At 39.1% G+C, this 22602-nt stretch overlaps 1 protein-coding gene across 5 annotated transcripts in view; it reads left to right on the top strand.

Annotated features, from left to right (window-relative positions):
* The first annotated feature begins 1873 nt into the window (after positions 1–1873).
* The window catches only part of Ptp61F (Protein tyrosine phosphatase 61F), a 132428-nt gene continuing 111699 nt past the window's right edge, over positions 1874–22602 (top strand). For 3 of the 5 annotated variants that reach the window (XM_045753952.2, XM_045753951.2, XM_045753950.2), the window contains exons 1-2: positions 1889–2039; positions 13404–13562. In XM_045753952.2, coding sequence (XP_045609908.1) covers positions 1956–2039; positions 13404–13562 — 243 coding nt within the window. In that variant the 5' untranslated portion in view covers positions 1889–1955. Of the gene's footprint in view, positions 2040–13403; positions 13563–22602 lie in introns of all 5 variants that reach the window. The other 2 variants (XM_045753953.2, XM_045753954.2) reach the window with 2 other exon arrangements.

The raw sequence follows: 22602 nt of genomic DNA, 5'->3' as shown, positions 1-22602 counted from the left end.
TCTGACGCGACACGAGCGCGTTTCGTAAAACTTATTACATTTTCAAAGACTTTAGTTTACAAATACACAACTGAATAGAACTTACGCATCTCCGATTTTATATCTACATTTGAGTGAGGTGGATGGGGTGAGGTGGCATTAATAGGGTATTAATTTCATCAACACAAGACAGAACAAGAGGTGGCATTAATAGGGTATTAATTTCATCAACACAAGACAGAACACGAAACAATGGGTATTGAATAGGCTTTCTACAAACACTTCTATTCAATACCCATTGTTTCGTGTTCTGTCTTGTGTTGATGAAATTAATACCCTATTAATGCCACCTCTTGTTCTGTCTTGTGTTGATGAAATTAATACCCTATTAATGCCACCTCACTCAAATGTAGATATAAAATCGGAGATGCGTAAGTTCTATTCACGCACGGGAGACATCTCCCGTCACGCAGGGTGCAGTCGCACCTCCACAGATCTCCCGTATCATCTATTGATACTGGTAATGGCTCAAATGGGCCACCACTTACGGGCTATTCATGCCCGTGCCACCTTTTGGGTGGTTTAATCTTCATCAATCAATCAATCAATCAGTTCTATTCAGTTGTGTATTTGTAAACTAAAGTCTTTGAAAATGTAATAAGTTTTACGAAACGCGCTCGTGTCGCATCAGACTAGAAATAAAAATGAATTTTGGAGAATTGGTTTTTGATTTACCTCCAACAGTGAAAAGAAATGTACGAAAGATTGAGAAAATTCGTGTTAGAATCATTAATCTTACTTTTTCGGTCATATTTAATAATATATATATATATATATATATATATATATTATATATATATATATATATATATATATATATATATATATATATATATATATGTGTGTATATCACGAAAGTAAACACGTGATTAAGAATGTGACAATGTCAGACCACGGAGGAAAAATTTAACAGGAAATTTCCTTAAGTACTTTCGTATATTAAATACATCTTCAGAAGGTCCTTCTGAAGGTCCTTGACCTTCTGAAGATGTATTTAATATACGAAAGTACTTAAGGAAATTTCCTGTTTCATTTTTCCTCCGTGGTCTGACATTGTCATATATATATATATATATATATATATATATATATATATATATATATATATATATATATATATATATATATATATATATATATATATATATATATATATATATATATATATATATATATATATATATATATAAATAACACACATACATATGTAATCACCCACACAAATACACACATCAATAATCTTTTGTGTCACAAGTGATCAACAAGAGGCTCACAACAGTCACTATACAAGGCACTTTACATCTATGGTGAGTCACACAGTTACTAGTCTTGCTGCACACCCACCCAACTGGGCGGCAGCTTTACAGTCATGTGCAAAATTGTTATTTGCTTAGCTAAACGAACTAGAGGGTTCAGTTCCTGAACCGATTATGTGCCTCTGTAATCCTTTACACCACCGCCCACAGGATACGGGATGGGTATGGGGTGCATAATAAAGAAAGAAATTGAATTGGACGGAACAGCATAATTCATTTAGCTAAGTAAGTTACAGTCTTGATGATCTAGTTACAAAATTCAATGCACAAACTTAAAATGTGTTTGCGTCTCTGGGATTTTTTGGCAAAATTAGCACCAATTGATGAAAAGAAGCTATTAAATTCAGTTGCACTTCTCGAGTGCAGATTTATGTTAAAGTACCTCCATGAGATATTATATTGTATTTTTGGATATGAATAAAGTAAAGTAAAACATGTAAATAATAATGTTTGCGATATGAATCTCTAAAAATGCGATAACTTTTGTGTTGAAATGAGATAGATTAAGGGTGTTTTCAGAAGAGTGTTGAGTATATAGCGAGGTAGTGAGCGCGGCGGCAGCTGTAGTGACATGTTCCCAGCCGCCACAGGCCGCTTACCATGACGGATCCTCGCCAAATACACGCAATAGAAAGTGAATGTAAACAATTAGAAGTCAGTGACGCATGGAATCAAGTGTACCAGGTGTGGTATTGATCATAATTGTGATTATCCTGTGGGAAAAATAAACGAGGCGGGAAAAGTGAAGCTTGGACAGAGCAGCCAAGCCAAAGCCACCCGAGAATGTTTACTTGTGGAGCATGGAGGTGGCCTCGTTTATTGCTGCGCCTTGCCTCACTCCTTACTGCTTTGTACATGTGATCTATGAGAGAACATGAAGTGCCCTTAGGTGTACAAGAGGATACTTTACCGGGTGAAAGGTCATATGCGAAGTTTGTGGTCTTGTACTGCAACGTTTTCCCCAGCGTAGGCCTATTTGTCCTACCACATTTTTTTTTTACATTTTATTTATATATACGAGTTTTTACATTCTTGTAAAGCCACTAGCATGCATAGCGTTTCGGTCAGGTCCTTAATCATAATTTTCCCTGGAATACGACCCGCCAAACTGTTTACAACCAGGTACCCTTTCCCTGCTGGGTAAACAGAGGTTACAGTTAAGGATTGGTGCCTAGTTAATTATCCCCGGCCAAAATATATAAACCCAGGCCAAAATCGCTCGCTAAGTGAGGGGCGGGACGACTGTAATTACCTAAGTGTAGTTACAGGATGAGAGCTACACTCGTGGTGTCCCAAGGAGGTCTTTCAAACACACTTTGTCATATAACGCTTTGAAATTTCTGACAGTTTTGGCCTCCACCACCATCTCACCAAACTTGTTCCAACTGTCTACCACTCTGTTTGCAAAAGTGAATTTTCTTATACAGTGTTTATTTGGTAGCTTTGTTTAGTTTAAATCTATGACCTCTTGTTCCTGAAGTTCCAGGTCTCGGGAATTCTTCCATATCAATTTTATCATTTCCTGTTACAGTACTATTTTGTATGTAGTGATCATAGCGCCTCTTTTCCTTCTATCTTCTAGTTTTGTCATATTTAATGGTTCTAACCCTTTCCTTGTAGCTCTTGTCCTTCGGTTCTGGGAGCCATTTAGTTGCATGTCTTGCACCTTTTCCAGTTTGTTTATGTGCTTAAGATATGGCCACCATACAACTGCTGCATATTCCAGCTTTGGTCTAACAAAAGTCGTGAACAATTTTATTTAGTTTTCAATTTCAAAATTAATACCTTTACCTTTTCAAAAATTACTTTTTTTTTATTTACCAAAATACCTTTTCAAAATGATTTAATTTTATTTTATTAATATTTATTATTTACCCATCCATGTACAGTATTTAAAAGTAATTCTGAAGTTAGAAAAGTGTAGCATAGGCTCCTCACACGATGTTCTTCATATGGTCCTCAGGTGATAGTTTTCTATCTAGAACCACCCCTATCAAGCAGATCCTCCTTTATCACAATTCTTTAAAGATTTCTCACGTAATTTATAGGATGTGTGGAGTTTATGTTCTCCTGTTTCACATTCAGTAACATGGCATTTATTACTAACATTAAATTCCATTTGCCAAGTGGTGCTCCATACACTTATTTTGTCAGGTCTTGAAGGGCATGACAATCATCTAACTTACTTATCTTCCTTAGTATCTTAGCATCATCAGCAAACATGTTCATATAATTCTGTATTCCATCTGGTAGATCGTTTATGTAGACAATGAACATCACCGGTGCAAGAACTGAACGCTGTGGCACTGTACTCCACTTGCGACATTTCTCCAGTCCGATACATTGCCTCTAATTACTGCCCTCGTTTTTCTATCAAAAATTTTCATCCATATTAGAAGCCTACCTGTCACTCCTCCAATATGTTTCAGTGTCCAGAACAACCACTTATGTAGAACTGTTAAAAGCCTTTTTTTAGATCCAGTTAGATGCAGTCCTCTTTCTTGTTAAATCTCTTTCCTCTTTCTTGTAAAATCTCAGTGGCTTGATCATAGAAACTGAGTAAATTTGTTACACAGGATCTTCTCGATCGAAAACCATACTGTCTGTCTGTTATTATATCGTTCTTCTCAGGGTGTTCTACCCATTTAGTTTTAATTATTTTTTCCAATATTTTGACTACTGTATTACACTTGTCAATGATGCAGGTCCTTCATTGAGGGGGTCTTCTCTGCTGCCACTTTTGTAGATTGGAACTATGTTAGCCTTTTTCCACGCATCTGCTACAACTCCTGTACACAGGAATGTCTGAAAAATTGCTAGTGGAATGCTGAGCTTAGGTGCATATTCTCTCAGAACCCATGGTGAAACTCCATCTGGGCCAACTGCTTTGTTCTTTCTTAACTCTTTGAGTGTATTTTCCACTTCGTCTAGACACCTCTATGTGCTCTATATTGTTCTCTGGAATTCTTATTGTGACTGGTTCTCTGAAGATTTCATTTTGTACAAACACACTTTAGAACTTTTCATTTAATGTTTCACACATTTCCTTATCATTTTCCGTGAATTTGTTTCCCATTTTCAACCTCTGGATATTATCCTTTACCTGCAATTTGTTGTTTATGAATTTGTAGAATAGGCCTGGTTCTGTTTTACATTTTTCTGCTATCTAAAAATTTCTTTCTGCCTCTCTCCTTTTTGCTGTGTAGTTGTTCCTCGCATCTTTGTATCGCTGGTATGTTTGAGGGTTTGGCCTCTTCTTATATTGATTCCATTTTTGTGTCATGGTCTCTGGCCCTCTCGCAATTTCTGTTCAACCAATCCTGTTTTCTGGCCATGCATCTTTCTTTAGGTACTCGCCTAATTGTGCTTGCGGGGGTTGAGCACTGGCTCTTTGGTCCCGCCTCTCGACAGTCAATCAACTGGTGTACAGATTCCTGAGCCTACCGGGCTCTATCATATCTACATTTGAAACTGTGTATGGAGTCAGCCTCCACTACATCACTGCCTAATGCATTCCATCTGTTAACTACTCTGACACTGAAAAAGTTCTTGCTAACGTCCCTGTGTCTTAGTTGGCTACTTAGTTTCCACCTGTGTTCCCTTGTTCATGTACCACCTATGTTAAACAGTTTATCTTTATCTACCCAGTCAATTCCTTTTGAGAGTTTTGTAGGTAGTGATCAAATGCGAACAACATTTGTTCGCATTTATGTTCCTCACATGTGCTCCAAAGAATGAGGTGATTTGATAAAATACCATGCCCAAGATTACTAACCGAGTGCCGGCGGGGGGATGGAAATAGCCTTGGCTACCATCCTCTTTTGTCCGGTCGTGTTGGTCGAGTGATTAAGGGATCCTGTACGCCAGCAGTGTGCTCCTGGCAGTATGGGTTCGAGTCACTTCTGGGGTGTGAGTTTTCAGTTATATGTATGTATGTATGTATGTATATACATATATACATATATACATATATATATATAATATATATAATATATATTAGTATATTTTGGTAGCAGTTTTTCTTGTAAACACATGTTATTAAACCTGACCGAAAAAGTAAGAGTAATAATTCTAACATGAATTTTCTCAATATTTCTTATGTTTCTTTTTACTGTTGATGGTAATTGAAAAATCAATTCTCCAAAATTCAATTTTATTTCTAGTCTGACGCGACACTTGAACGCGTTTCGTAATAACTTATTACATTTTCAAAGACTTTAGTTTACACACACACAACTATAACCTGCAAACACTAAACAGAGTTTTACTATGCTATCGTTTAAATAGCTTTCGTCTTATATACTCGCATTTGGGTGAGGTGCTATGTTACAACAGTTTTGGATGAGGCGAACAAAACTTTCAACACAAGACAGAACACGGTGCAATTGGTATAGAATGGAAGTAACTGCAAAGGGCTTATTGGCCCATATTTCTTGATGCTTCTATATTGGTGCGGAGTCTTGAAGTGGGTAGAATATAGTTGTGCATTAATTGGCTGTTGATTGCTGGTGTTGACTTCTTGATGTGTAGTGCCTCGCAGATGTCAAGCCGCCTGCTATCGCTGTATCTATCGATGATATCTGTGTTGTTTGTTAAGACTTCTCTGGTGATGGTCTGGTTGTGGGAAGAGATTATATGTTCCTTAATGGAGCCCTGTTGCTTATGGATTGTTAATAACCTTCAATTGTGTGTGTGTGTGTGTGTGTGTATATATATATATATATATATATATATATATATATATATATATATATAATATATATATGTATTATATATATATAATATATAATATATATATGTATTATATATATATAATATATATATAATATATATATGTATTATATATATATAATATATATTATATATATAATATATATATGCATTATATATATAATATATATTATATGATATATATATGTATTATATATATATAATATATATTATATATATATTATATATATATTATATATATATATATATTATCTATATATATATATTATATATATATATATATATATATATTATATATATATATATATATATATATAATATATTATATATAGATAATATATATAATATATATAATATATATATATATTATATATATATATATATATATATCATTTTGTACAAACACACTTTAGAACTTTTCATTTAATGTTTCACACATTTCCTTATCATTTTCCGTGAATTTGTTTCCCATTTTCAACCTCTGGATATTATCCTTTACCTGCAATTTGTTGTTTATGAATTTGTAGAATAGGCCTGGTTCTGTTTTACATTTTTCTGCTATCTAAAAATTTCTTTCTGCCTCTCTCCTTTTTGCTGTGTAGTTGTTCCTCGCATCTTTGTATCGCTGGTATGTTTGAGGGTTTGGCCTCTTCTTATATTGATTCCATTTTTGTGTCATGGTCTCTGGCCCTCTCGCAATTTCTGTTCAACCAATCCTGTTTTCTGGCCATGCATCTTTCTTTAGGTACTCGCCTAATTGTGCTTGCGGGGGTTGAGCACTGGCTCTTTGGTCCCGCCTCTCGACAGTCAATCAACTGGTGTACAGATTCCTGAGCCTACCGGGCTCTATCATATCTACATTTGAAACTGTGTATGGAGTCAGCCTCCACTACATCACTGCCTAATGCATTCCATCTGTTAACTACTCTGACACTGAAAAAGTTCTTGCTAACGTCCCTGTGTCTTAGTTGGCTACTTAGTTTCCACCTGTGTTCCCTTGTTCATGTACCACCTATGTTAAACAGTTTATCTTTATCTACCCAGTCAATTCCTTTTGAGAGTTTTGTAGGTAGTGATCAAATGCGAACAACATTTGTTCGCATTTATGTTCCTCACATGTGCTCCAAAGAATGAGGTGATTTGATAAAATACCATGCCCAAGATTACTAACCGAGTGCCGGCGGGGGGATGGAAATAGCCTTGGCTACCATCCTCTTTTGTCCGGTCGTGTTGGTCGAGTGATTAAGGGATCCTGTACGCCAGCAGTGTGCTCCTGGCAGTATGGGTTCGAGTCACTTCTGGGGTGTGAGTTTTCAGTTATATGTATGTATGTATGTATGTATATACATATATACATATATACATATATACATATATATATAATATATATAATATATATTAGTATATTTTGGTAGCAGTTTTTCTTGTAAACACATGTTATTAAACCTGACCGAAAAAGTAAGAGTAATAATTCTAACATGAATTTTCTCAATATTTCTTATGTTTCTTTTTACTGTTGATGGTAATTGAAAAATCAATTCTCCAAAATTCAATTTTATTTCTAGTCTGACGCGACACTTGAACGCGTTTCGTAATAACTTATAACATTTTCAAAGACTTTAGTTTACACACACACAACTATAACCTGCAAACACTAAACAGAGTTTTACTATGCTATCGTTTAAATAGCTTTCGTCTTATATACTCGCATTTGGGTGAGGTGCTATGTTACAACAGTTTTGGATGAGGCGAACAAAACTTTCAACACAAGACAGAACACGGTGCAATTGGTATAGAATGGAAGTAACTGCAAAGGGCCTATTGGCCCATATTTCTTGATGCTTCTATATTGGTGCGGAGTCTTGAAGTGGGTAGAATATAGTTGTGCATTAATTGGCTGTTGATTGCTGGTGTTGACTTCTTGATGTGTAGTGCCTCGCAGATGTCAAGCCGCCTGCTATCGCTGTATCTATCGATGATATCTGTGTTGTTTGTTAAGACTTCTCTGGTGATGGTCTGGTTGTGGGAAGAGATTATATGTTCCTTAATGGAGCCCTGTTGCTTATGGATTGTTAATAACCTTCAATTGTGTGTGTGTGTGTGTGTGTGTATATATATATATATATATATATATATATATATATATATATATATATATATATATATATATATATATATATATATATATATATATATAATATATATATGTATTATATATATATAATATATAATATATATATGTATTATATATATAATATATATATAATATATATATGTATTATATATATATAATATATATTATATATATAATATATATATGCATTATATATATAATATATATTATATGATATATATATGTATTATATATATATAATATATATTATATATATATTATATATATATTATATATATATATATATATTATCTATATATATATATATATATATATATATATATATATATATATATAATATATATATCTATCTCCAGCATATTCCACTCTAGAGTGGAATACTGCTGCACGATGACAGCCCCTTTCAAGGCTGGAGGAATTGCTGACTTGCTGAGCGTACAGAGATCCTTTACTGCTAGAATCCACTCGGTAAAACATCTAAACTATTTGGACCGACTAAAATACCTAAAAAAGTAGTCTCTAGAGCGCAGGTGGGAGAGATACATAATCATTTACAAGTGGAAAATATTAGAGGGGCTGGTCCCAAACCTACACACAGAAATAACACCACATAAGACCATTAGGCATGGCAGAATGTGCAGAATACCCCTGTTGAAAGGTAGAGGTGCAATAGGTACTCTGAGAGAGAGAGAGAGAGAGAGAGAGAGAGAACTATCTACATCAGAGGCCTGAGACTGTTCAACACGCTTCCACTACACATAAGGGGCCAACCACTCAGTGTTCAAGAGAGAACTTGACAAGCACCTCGAAAGGATACCTGATCAACTAGGCTGTGACTCGTACGTCAGGCTGTGAGCAGCATTGTTCAACAGCCTGGTTGACCAGTCCAGCAACGAGGAGGCCTGGTAGACAACCAGGCCGCAGGAACGCTAAGCCCCGAAAACACCTCAAGGTAACCTCAAGGTAGGCTATTGATGCGTGGCTTGATTTGCTTTATGTATAATGCCTCACCGATGTCCAGTTTCGTGTTGTTGGTATATCTGTCGATTGTTTTGGTGTCGTTTGTGAGTATATCTCTGGTGGTGGTCTAGTTAAGGCCTCCATTTTGTTACACACCCAGGGAAGCAGCCTGTAGCAGCTCTCTAACTCCCAGGTACCTATTTACTGCTCAGTGAACAGGAGCATCAGGGTGACAAACTCTGCCCATTTGTTTCCGCCGCCACCGGGGATCGAACCCGGAATCTTAGGACTACGAATCCCAAGCGCTGTCCACTCAGCTCTCAGGCCCCTGACAGGGGTGGATAAATGAGTGCCCGCTTGTTTCAAGAGATTTTCTATCGGTTTACATTGTTGGGAAGTTCATTTGGCATGTTGTGAGGCGTCAGTCTCTTTTTGAGCCCAGTAGTGGTTAGGTTAGCTGACCTGGGTGCCTTCCCTGGTGAGGTGACAGTATGTCACCTGTTTACTGTGCCTGTATGGGGGGCCCAGGTTCTGGTGCTGGTTATTGGTAGGCCAAATTGAACTGCACAGCTAATGCGGTTTTGTAGTCAGGGGGGCTATCTCAGCAGGATAGCTGCAGTGAGCCACCAGGGCTCATCCAAAAATTGGCATTTTATTATATTCAGTGCTGGTTTTTTATGTCATCCACATGTACTCCACCTTGTCTAAGGGGTTAAATTTTCTCCTCTGCAAGTTTACTCCTTTTGAATCACCTTGCTTCTGAGTAATGTAAAAAACCTGTTTTCCACTATAAATCCTGTCGATGGTTAGTAGAGTTTTCTAGTAAGTTAGCTATGCATGTGTATGTGACATCCACTTTTGTACTTTAAACTGACAGTCTTCTTGTGTTGCATAAATGAATGGGCTTATCTGATCCAAGGCTTCTTTTCTTCTCTGGGTGTTGTAGTCAGGATTTAGGACCTGTTCAATATTAATATTACTTAACCTATTATAGGTACAGGTTAAGTATTAATTGTAATTACGAAGCAATGAGATGCTTATCTTAACATATTAAGAAGGTTAGGTAAGGTCGGTGTTTTCTATGAAGCTTTTCAAAGTAAACTAAAATATTCACAATAAATTAGTATGTCACATATGCACGTATTTAATAAGTCAATATTGACTATACGAAAGTGCGAGAACGGGTTGGGGATAGTCACTGGGCGGGAGACAATGGTAAACTGAGGGGCGGAGGGGCGACGATCGCCGTACCACCACGCGCTAGGTCGGCCTGAACGCGTATCAACAAACTCGCATTCCGAGGTAACCCTCGCCTTCCGAGACAACCCTCGCCTTCCGAGACACATTTTCCGAGGAAATCCTGCTCGTATTCCGAAAAACTCATATACACGGATACTCGTATTCTGAGGTACCACTGTATCTGTTAATGTGCATGTTTTATATTACAGTATATGGGCAATTAATATCACTAATGACATACAAATACAGTACATCCTTTGAGCCCAGAAAATATAAATACTGTAAATAAGGTGAGAAAGTAAGCAAAAATGGAAATTGAAATTGCCACGCGGCACCTATCCTGTCACTCGTCATTGTGCTAATGCTGCTAGCCGCCCTGCCCAGCAGCCAATAAACTCGTCTAACTTCATGACTCCTCTGTGGTATGTAGGTTTTCATTTATTTGTGATCTTGATATGCTTATCTCCAATATCTGAAGAAAAAATTTAATTATTTTTTTACGCTGTTTAATGGAATGATACCTGCTTGATGGGGTTCTACTCCCCAAGCCTGGCCTGAGGCCAGGCTTGACTTGTGAGAGTTTGGTTTACCAGGCTGTTGCTTGGAGTGGCCCGTAGGTTCACATACCTACCACAGCCCGATTGGTACAGCACTCCTTGGAGAAAACTATCTTGTCTTCTCTTGAAGATGTCCAAGGTTATCCCAGTAATACTGTATTTCTTACGCTTGCCGAGAGGATGTTGAACAACCGCGGACCTCTGATGTTTATACAGTGTTCTCTGAGTGTGCCTATGGCACAGTACAATTTTTTTTAAATGCTGTTTGAGGGTTCATCATTGTATCAAATCATTTTGACCTGGAAATTTTTTGGAATTTGACATATTAAAGTTGAATCTACAATACAGTTTACTTTATAAGTAGTACCACTTACAAGTAGTACAGTGGTACCTCCACTTACGAATTTAATCCATTCCCAGAGACGGGTGGTGACTCAAAAATTCGTAACTCGAAACAAATTTTCCCATAATAAATAATGTAAATTGAATTAATCCGTTCCACACCCCCAAAAATATTAACTTAAAAATACAATTTATACTGAATAACATTCTTTTTATGCTAGCTATAAAAAAGTAAGTATATCTTACCTTTATTGAGGACTCTTGTTGGCGTATGGAAGACAGGGGAGGAGGAGAGGTGTTACTGTTTGGAAGGGGAGTCCCCTTCCATTATAACATCAGGCAGTGATGGTTTCTCTGGGGTACTCTCTCTCCTACGTTTTGCCTGCGTACCATTAGGACCTGCTTGTGGTTCACTGCTTGTCTCACTAAGAACCTTTCCATAAGAGAATTGTTTTTGCCTACGTTTTAACATTTGTCTGTAGTGAGGCATCACAGTGTCATTGAAAAGGTTAAGGCAACGGCCTACTGCAGCTTGATTTGGGTGAGTCGTTTCAACAAAACTTTGCATTTCTTCCCATACTGCATACCACTCACTTCTTAGGTGTTGAGGAAGGGATATTCTGTACTGCCTCCTGCCCTGAAGACTTTTCCTCAGCTGCCTCTTGCTGCCCCAGATAAATAACTTTCTCAACAAGAGGCACTTCAGGTTCAAGCTCAAACTCCTCAAAGTCTCGTTCTAGAACACATTCAGGCAACAATTTTTTCCAGCCAGAGATCATGGTTCTTAGAGTTACTTCTTGCCAGGCTTTGTCTATGAGTTTTAAAGCACTAAAAATTTAAAAATGGTTTCTTGGGGGAGGCCCTACGGCTCTCCGAAGCTATCCAGGCTGGCAAGGATAGTCCTAACTTTTGGTTTTGGCATCAGTTGATGTAGGTGAAGTCTAGGCCTACCGGGAACCACGGCCAGAACCTGGCCTCCTCAGAGAGGCACGAGGAGCAATGGCCTATAGAAATCCACATGTGATTTTGGAACATTCTATATCTGCCATCGACTGGGACAGGCACCCAGAAAGGTAAGCGCCTCAAAACAAACCCCTATTCTGGTAAAACCAACGAAAGTAACGAAACAAATGAACAGAACTTCCCCAAGGGAAAACGAGCAAACAAGCATGACATCACACGAGCTGCGCCGCATGTCTGCGCAGCTCCCCCTTCCCCAGGAGGGGGGAAGGGGGACCCCCAGACCTTTGCACCGGCGATCCACACCTTCAGTTCCTCGGCTGATGGGATAAGGCTTAATCGTTGTGGCTCCAGCTCCAGATTCTCTTTGTGCTGTGCCTGGGTTCAGTATTTCTCTTCGGTGGTGTGCGAGCTGGGAGAAATATTCCAGTGTACAGTACTCGGGCTGCATGTACTCAGAGCTAACTTCCCTAAGTTCCCTGTAAGTACTGTCCTAGGGGCTTGGAGTTACCTTCTACAAGTCACCTTGGGTCTACCTCTGTTGGTCTTTTGCTGCTTGACGATTGACCGCCCTGAGTGTTTGGGGGATTCCTCCCTTGTTTGCATTCCAGATATGGAATGCTTCCAACCACATGGGGGTTTCTATAGGCCATTGCTCCTCATGCCTCTCTGAGGGGGCCAGGTTCTGGCTTGTGGTCCCTAGTAGGCAATCAACTCCAATCAAATTGATTGATGCCACAGTCTAATACATACATATCAGCCTGGTAAGCTCCGTGAACCTCCAGGACTCGCCCAGAAAATGGTGTTTCATTACATTCAACACTGGGTTTTAGTTCCTGATAGATGCAGTCAACCCAATCATCTCTTTCTTGTAAAATCTTATGTGGTGCTATCGTAGGTGGTAATGAGCTTATGGCTAAAATATTTTCCCAGTTCATGTGTGGCTTTGTCATTGGCAACCTCATAGGCCCTATTGGTTATGATACTGCTGTTGCAGATTTAATGTTTTATTTCTTTGTTTGCCAGATCTTTGCAGTTAGATCTGCTTTAAATAAAGGTATTTAAATAAATAAATTTTAGTATGAGAAATTGTAGTGTATTCTTAAGAATAAATTTCTTTTCCAGCGGATACGGAGTGAAGGAACTTTTGATTTGCCTTGCACAGAAGCCAAAGCACCAGGCAATAGAAACCTGAATCGATATAGAGATGTCCTTCCATATGATCACTCCAGAATTATTCTAACTGACAGCAGTACTAATTATATCAATGCTTCTCTTGTTAAGGTTTGTTCATTAATTGTTTTTAATTTTTACTTTAAAATGATATTTACTTATCTGTGGGGAGCCGCATCGGCTCCCTGAAGCTATCCGAACTGATATATTAGTTTGGGGTCATCAGTTCCTCTGGTCAGGAACCTGGTCCTCTCAGAGAGGCGCAAGGAGCAATGGCCTCTGAGCACTTTACATTTAAAGTATGTCATAATTGCCATTGACTGGGAAAGGACCCAGAAGGACCCAAACTGTGAGGCCGTCGGGGTCGATGCCTTCAGGCAGGACTGGTCGAGGTGGGGTTATCTGTACCTCTTCCCCCTCGGTTCCGCTATTGCTCAAAGTCCTAGCTCGCTTGGAGACTTGCCAAGGGATAGTAGTGCTGTTGACCCCTTGGTGGCTGGCACAGCGTTGGTTTCAGGTGCTGCTTGCTTGGTGCTTGAACCCAGGGGTTTTCCCACGGCTCTACTGGGAAAACCCCGGACTGGCTCAGCAGATTGGGCCAGTCCGTTACATGGCTGGTTTGATCTTCTCAAGTCTTTGTGTTTGGTCTTTCCGATGCGGGTCTATCACCACTTATATGGTGATCAGGTGGCTTCGTTGGTGGTATCCCACCTGCGTGCTTCTTCTCTGCAGCAGTGCGGAGTTTCCTGGCAGTCCTTTTGTTATTTCTTGTCCCTCCATAGGTTTTCTTCTGTTTCGGATCGAGTTGTCTTGTTCTTCCTTTCGTGGTTGTTTCAGGACCATCATCTTATGCCGAATACTGTCGCCTCGTATCGTGCGGCACTGACGGCGCCGCTTCAACTTGCATTCGGGTTAGATGTTATTTCTGGTTCATTCCGCAAAGCTGTCTCATGCTTTGTTTCACCTCCTGAGCCGTCATGGTCGTTGGACCAGGTGCTCTCTTCTGGGTTTATGGCCCCTTCGGTTCGAGATTGTTTTGCATAGGCTCTTTTTTTTCCTGTTGGCATTGGCCTCTGAGGGTTGGGTTGGGGAGCTTCATGCTCTCCGGCACAGGTTTCTGCACTTTTGGTCCTGGTGGTAGGTTTGTTCGTTTGCTGCTGACTTCTTTTCTGGCGAAGAATGAGACTGCTGCTTTTTGGAGGGGTCCTTGGGTTGTTGATCCTTAGGTGGTTCTGCTGGGGGTGCATCATGTGTTGTGTTCGGTTGTGGCTCTTCGCCATTACCTGCATGCCATGGCCTCGATGGCTGGGGACGCGCTTTGGGTTGACTCGGTTTCCCTTCTTCCCTGTTCCAAGGTTCAGGTCTCCCAGGTCGTCCGCAGAATTATAAGGTCTAGCCAGCATGTGGTCTATCCTCGTGCCCATGACGTTCATGAGTTTGCTGTGTTGGCTGCCATCTTTGTAAAATGTCTTGGGCTGACATTTGGGCATGGGGTTTTTAGAGGTTGAATAGGGTCCTGGCCACTTACTGCCTAGTTAATGATCTTGGCCCTAGTCGGGCATGTGTCGCATTGCATCGGCGTTTGCAGCCAGTTGTCTCGACTTCGAGTTGAGGAGCGAGTGGCGACCACCTCCCGAGTAAGCCCCCTTCCCCTTGTTTTTATCTTTGGTGAAGTAGCTCTGGGGAGCCGAAGGGTTTTCCCCCAAAAAACCAGTGTTGAATGTAACGAAACTCCATTTTCTAGGTAAGACCAGGAGGCTCTCAGGCAATTCTCTCTCCCTCTGGGTGGTGGTTTTTGCAAGTTTTGACGTCCAGCCTCAGAACTAGGTGTATGAATAGCTGGCGCGGGGGTTTGGGGGCTCCCCCTTCCCCCTCACGGGGAGGGAGGAGCTGTGCAGACAGCAGTGCAATGATGGTTGTGATGTTCTGCTCATTTGCTTGTACAGTATTTTGTTTGGGGGAGTTTTGTCCAACAGTTCGGCTTTCAGTAGCAATATTTTAACCAGATAGGGTTTGTTTTGGAGCGCCTACCATTCTAGGTGCCTGACCCAGTCGATGGCAGACATAGAATGCTTTCAACCACATGGGGGGTTTCTATAGGCCATTGTTCCTCGTGCCTGTGAAGAGGCCCAGGTACTGGCTCGTGGTCCCCGATAGGCCTAAGAACTCCATTGTAATATATTCATATCAGCCCGGATAGCTCAGGGTCTCCCCAGAAAATGTTTCAGTACATTTAACGTTGGTATTTTGGTGGGGTGGGGGGGGGGGGGGTGTTCTTTGGCTCTGTTCGAATGTAGGTTGCACTTTTCATCAGTTGAGGTTTGTATTGTTACGCCTACCTTTCTGGGGGGTACACCTCAGTTGATGGCAGGCATGACATTCCGCATTTGCTGGCGTATAAGAAGTTTTTTTTTTTTTTTAAATGCGTCAATAAAGTGCCCTTTGACTAATGCGGCTATATTACGAATGTGAGACCGAGCGCCAGAAGCTAGGGAGCCCGATGAGCATACTGGCTAAGTTCACTAGGCACAAAAATCATTGCTAATAATAAAATATTGAAAACAAGCAAAATTATTAGAGTAAATTGTTAGTAATAATAAAATATAAAATGCAAGCTGAGTTATCACAGTCTTTTATCACAAATGAAAAATTGCCTATGATGTGTCGGCAGTTATCACGGAAGCTCACATCATCTCGCCATCTTACCCAGCATACATAACCCACACCTGATATATGTCATACATTATTTAATGACTGTGTTACCTTTAAAACATGTTTATTCATTATCTAAATGAAAAATGCTCCTAGAAATTTGAAAGGAATTTTCAACTTACAGTACATCTGCCTGTCAGCCATTTGCAATGAGTAAATAACACCATCACCAGAGCGCTGTGATAGTGCAGCACGGCCGGGTGCGCTGCCCTGATGGCCTGATGCAGCAACACATCATCACATCCAGAAATACAAGTTTTCACATCCTGTTTAGAAATTCTCTTGCCCAAAATATAAACACCTACACAGCTGATCTTAGAGGAGGTAAGAGTTGGGGTACAAAATCCACTTTAAAATATCTTTCAATAAATGTATGATGAAACATACTAAAATAGGTTTTTCCACAAAATATCCTTGTAAAATAGGGTACGTCCTATGCAAAGGTGCGTCTTTTACACTGGTAAATAAGGTACTCTAAATGTAGAGTGCTCATATGGCCATTGCTCCTTTTGGCTTTGAGGGGGGCCAGGTTCTGGCTAGTGGTCCGCAGTAGGCAGAACTTCGGTGACTGATATCCCCCAAACTTAATATTAGCACATATCAGTCTGGATAGCTTCATGGAGCCTTCAGGGCTTGCCCAGAAAATGGCATTTCATTACATTCAATGCTGGTATTTTGCAATTCGTGATAAATATCGAATTCCAGGAGTCTGGGCCTGGCACAGAGTGCAATGGGCATGAATTCAGTGACTACTTCTAAGTCAAGTGGGGTTAGGGTAACATTCTCCATTCCATTCCAGTTTGCATCTTTTTCTCTCTTTCTAGTGGTATGTGACTTACATATATGTCTAGTGCTACTGTGCCTATTTTCTCAAGGCACTGGTTTAAGTTTGCATTATCTAGCTGTATTTCCCAGTATATTTCTGTGTGGTTTTGGTTTATATTTCATAATTAATGTTTGTTATTGAAATAGAATTTGCTGAATTCTCCTCCTTGGATTTGAGACTGCCTGCACATGTATGAACTTCAATTAGATTATGATCTGAGTAACATGTATTTGTAATTACAGTATGTCCCTAATCAGTTCATCATTGCTTGTAAGGATAAGATCTAAGGTGTTTTCTTTCCTAGTTGGTTCTACTATTTGCTGGTTTAAGGCAAATCTGTCTCGTGCACATCTGCCAGAGGTCATCTGTGTGTGACTTCACTTAAACTGCTTCCTGGGAATCTCTCTGGTATAACTGTACCTGCCACATTTTTCCATTTCAGGTGCGATAAATTGAAGTCGCCAAGCAAGATGATGAATAGGGCAGGGTTTGAGAAATTTTCTAAACCGTATTCTATTTTTATAATTTGGTCTTTAACCATGCATATTACCGCGCATATTGGGGGCCTAGTAGCGAAAAATATTCAAATTATGTAAAAATAATTTAAAAACGTTAAACACATTTCCAACATTTTGGCTTCAGTGTCATCAAACTTTCATTAAAATATTTTCAGAAATTTATTTTAGACAAATTTTTGAAAAATAAGAACGTTTTGTTGATAAGGAGAACAGCTCCTAATAACTGGATCTGAAGGATTATGCAGTAGTAAAGAGATACAAGCACCTGTCTGATGCTCAAAGAAGAACAATAGTAGTAAGAAGTGTCCACAAAGTGGATATGCAGTTGGTGCCTTTATATCATTGCTGAGTACTGTAATACATAAAAACACAAATAATAATGAATAACTATGTTAGTATGATCTTTTTTGTTATATATCATATAAATCCGTTGTCCAATGTTAATATATGTTACTTTCATCAATGTCCCCAAAATAATTTTTTTTTTTTGCAGTGGGGGATTTTTTTAAGATTTAAGTTTTCCTTTTCTCCTTTGTTATTATCTGATTTTGTTGTAATCTTTACACCCTGGAGAATGCATGTGTTTCCATAACTATGTAAAGATAGAATGAAATTGGTCAACAAATAAAACGGTCACAATTTGCAAAACTTGGGACTTAATTTTTTTTGGCTGATTTTTTTTCTCTGATTTCAAACTCTATTTTCTTTCTCTCTTTAGGTTGCTTTGATGGTTAGGGACCATATTAGGGCTTTTTTACTTGTATAAAGTATACCCTAAATATATCCTTTAAATCATTATAATTATTATAATTTTCCCTATATATTTTTTTTAGGCGGGGGGGTATTTTTTCCCGACTTCATTTCAACATATTGACCTACAACTTTCACATATTCAACTACGAATGCCAAACAATGTTTAATAAAACATACAATTAAATTAACAAATTTAAACTACTGTACCTTTATTCATTGTTGATAACTTCAACTTCAATTATCTGAAACTAGAGTTTCAACTTTGAGTGGCTTCTAAAATTCCAGTTTTTGACTGATTCTCACTATTCTGACGTATTGTGTGCTGAGCTGTCTGTTCTGCATTCCCTTCAGAACGAATTTTTCATAAACTTTATACATTTGGAGTTATAATTTTTTTGGTCTAAATTTGCTGCATATTTCAAATGCCCTATTGAAATTTTTTTTTTACTGTAAACTATACTGAAAACCTACATTCTAATTTGATGAAAATGAAGATCATATACTATTCTCAGAGAATAATAACATTAAATGAACAATTGGTGATTGTTCATATTTTTTATTCTAAATTGAAACTCTGAAGTTTTCAATACAGGGGCACCTCGGTATACGAATTTAATCCATTCCTGGAGATGGTTCGTAAGCCGAAAATTCGTAAACTGAAGCGAATTTCCCCCATAAGAAATAATGGGAAATGAATTAATCTGTTCCCGAGTCCCCAAAAAATTCACTTCAAAGTAAATTTTATACCTAACTCACCCAAATCTTCACTACAAAACTATGTACAAGTTATTACTTACCTTTACTAATGACTCATGTTGGCATATGGAAGATGGTGAGGAGGAGGAGAGGTGTTACTGTTAGGAAGGGGGAGTCCCCTGCCATTATAACGTTAGGCAGTGATGACTTTTCTGGGGTACTCACTCTGGCACATTTTGCCTGCATACCGCTAGGAGCTGCTTCTGGCTCACTGCATGATTTTCTCATTGTTTTTCTTGAAGATTGTTTTTCCCTTTGTAACACTTGTCTGTAGTGAGACATCACATTAATAAGATCAATGCAATGGCCTGCTAAAGCTTTATCTGGGTGATTCTTTTCAGCAACACTATGCAGTTCTTCCCATACTGCACACATTTTCTTAATTAATGAGGGACAGCCTCTGCTGCCTCCTCCTCCTCCTCCCCTGAAGATTTGTTATACTGCCTAGCTAGTTCAACAACACGTGTACCATTTTTATGTTTACGGATGATCTCTTGGTTTTCCTCTATGGTCATTCTCACGTGTGATTTCTTGCCTTGAACCTTACCACTGGCTTTTTTGGGACCCATGGCGAGATATATAACAACTTTTATGCTCAAATAGCCAAAAATAAAAAAATAAAAAATAAATCTTTGAGAAGAATTCAGGCAGGATAGTCACTGGGCGCGAGGCACTGGTAAACTGAGGTGAGATCGCCGTGCCACCACGCACTAGGTCAGCTGTACGCGTATTAACAATCCTGAGGTGAAGTTCGTAATCCGATTCAAATTTTCCGAACAAATCGGGCTTGTAACCCGAAAAGTTCATAAACGGGTGTTCGTAAACCGAGGTACCACTGTATTAAATTTTAAAATTAATTTTGATTCTTTTGTTTTTCAAGTTATGCTGTGATCATTTAGACAAAGTTGGAGCATTTGCCTAGTTGATTATGCAAAAAATAAATTGAAAAGTGTGCAAGATTTAAAAACTTTGTTAAATTATTTTTTTCAAATCATGTATACAGTGGTGCCTCGGGTTACGAACATCCCTGTTTACTAACTTTCCGGGTTACGAGCCCAATTTGTTAGGAAAATTTGAATCTGGATACAAACTTTACATCGGGATACGAGTTTGTTGATGCACGTACGGCCGACCTAACACGTTGTGGGACGGCGATTGCACCTCAGTTTAACAGTGCCTCGTGCCCAGTGACTATCCCACCTGAATTCTAAACAAGAATTTAGATTTTTGTCGGATTTTTGGCCATTTGAGTATAAAAGTTTTTATTATATATCAATCCATGGGTCCCAAGAAAGCCAGTGGTAAGGTTCAAGGCAAGAAATCACATGTGAGGATGACCATAGAGGAAAAACAAGAGATCATTCATAAGCATGAAAATTGTACTCGTGTTGTTGAACTAGCTAGGCAATACAACAAATCCATGTCAACGATATGCACTGTACTTGCCAAGAAAAAGGACTTTGAGTGCTAAAGAGGCAAAAGGCGTATCAACAATCACAAAACAAAGACCACAAATACTTGAGGATGTGGAAAAGTTATTAATTTGGATACACAAGGAGGAGTTAGTGGGTGATAGTGTTTCAGAGGTCATCATTTGTGAGAAAGCCAGGGTATTGCATGAAGACCTTGTAAAGAAAACCCCCTGGAATGAGTGCAAATACGAAAGACTTTAAGACAAGCAGGGGATGGTTTGACAAATTTAGAAAAAGAAGTGGTATTCATAGTGTTGTGAGGCATGGGGAGGCTGCCAGCTCAGACAAACCAGCGGCTGAAAGATTTATTGAAGAGAGGCTGAAGGATACCTATTGCAACAAGTGTTTGTGATGAGACAGGACTGTTCTGGAAAAGATTGCCTAAGAGGACATACATTACCAAGGACAAGAAATCATTGCCCGGACACAAGCCTATGAAAGATAGGTTTACACTTGTGCTGTGTGGAAATGCGAGTGGCAATTTGAAAATTAAACCCTTGCTTGTGTATCATTTTGAAAATCCAAGGGTTTTCAAAAAGTATGGTGTGCAGAAAAAACAAATGTATGTGATGTGGAGGGCTAATAATAAGGCATAATAATACATTTTTTTATGGAGTGGGTGAATGATGTGGTGTGCCCTGCCATACAAAAATATCTGCAGAAGGAAAGTTTGCCACTCAAGGCCCTGCATCTCCTCGACAATGCTTCTGTTCATTCTCCAGGCTTGGAAAATGCATTGTTGAACAGATATAATTTTCTCACAAAGTTCCTTCCTCCTAACACCACTCCTCTAATTCAGCCTATGGACCAGAAAATCATAGCAAATTTTAAGACACTTTATGAAAGGGCACTTTTCTGGAAATGTTTTGAAGTGACTGAAGCCACAAACCTCACCCTCAAAGAGTTCTGGAAACACCATTTTAACATTTGTAGAGCTTTAAAACTCGTTGACAGCCTGACAAGAAGTGACTCAAAGAACCCTGATCTCTGGCTGGAGAAAATTGTGGCCTGAATGTGTGCCAGAGCTGGACTTTGAGGAGTTTGAACCTGTAAATGAAGTGCCTATTGTTGAGGAAATTGTTACTCTGGGCTGGAAAATGGGCTTGGAATTGGATGGTGGAAATGGTGCTGATGTGGAGGAGTTGGTGGAAGAACACAACGAAGAACTGACCCCCGAAGAACTCCAAGCCCTTCAAAAAGAGCAGCAAGAAGAGGCAGCTGAGGATATTTCTCCAGAAGAGGAGGATGAGGCAGAAGAGAATGTCCCTTCCTCAACATTTAGGAAGTGGTGTCAGATGTGGGAAGAAATGCAAACTTGTATTGAAACGACTCGCCCAGAGAAAGCTGTAGTAGGCCGTTGCATTAATCTTTTCAGTGACAATGTGATGATTTACTACAGACAAATGTTGCGATGAGGGAAAAACAATCTTTAATGGATCATTTCATTGTGAGAAAATCAAGCCGTGAGCCACAACCAGGACCTAGTGGTATGCAGGCAAAACGTGCCAGAGGGTGCACTCCAGAAAAATCTTTACTGCCTGATGTTATAATGGAAGGGGACTCCCCTTCCAAACAGTAACACCTCTTCTCCTCCCCCCTTCTCACCATCTTCCATACGCCAACAGGAGTCATCAGCAAGGGTAGGTAATAACTTGAACATACTTTTGTAGTGTAGATTTTGGTGAATTAGGTATAAAATTTAATTTGAAGTGAAGTTTTTGGGGAGTCAGGAACAGATTAATTCATTTCCCGTTATTTCTTATGGGGAAATTAGCTTCGGTTTATGAATTTTTGGGGTATGAACCGTCTCCAGGAACAGATTAAATTCTTAAACCGAGGTACCCCTTGATATTTTTTTAGTTTATTGTCACTTCCTGCAAAACCTGCAATTGCATGCATCAGCCCCAAAACCAGTGGTGGTTGCACTGCAAGAGGTCTCTGTGGAAAGTCACAACAAACAAACAAACCTTGAGGCATGAGCAAAACACCAATGTCCCTGAATCCCAGGTGCAGAGGAAGGCCAGAACAGCCCTTGACTGCCACAAGCAATACGAGGCTCCTACCGAAACTTAGGTTATTCCACACACACAGAGATCACACTAATGTGATGCATC

The sequence above is a fragment of the Procambarus clarkii genome, chromosome 30, assembly GCF_040958095.1.
Source record: "Procambarus clarkii isolate CNS0578487 chromosome 30, FALCON_Pclarkii_2.0, whole genome shotgun sequence".
In the NCBI taxonomy this organism is placed as follows: domain Eukaryota; kingdom Metazoa; phylum Arthropoda; class Malacostraca; order Decapoda; family Cambaridae; genus Procambarus; species Procambarus clarkii.
The sequence above is the reverse complement of the archived record's forward strand: the minus strand, read 5'-3'. Positions and strand labels throughout refer to the sequence as shown.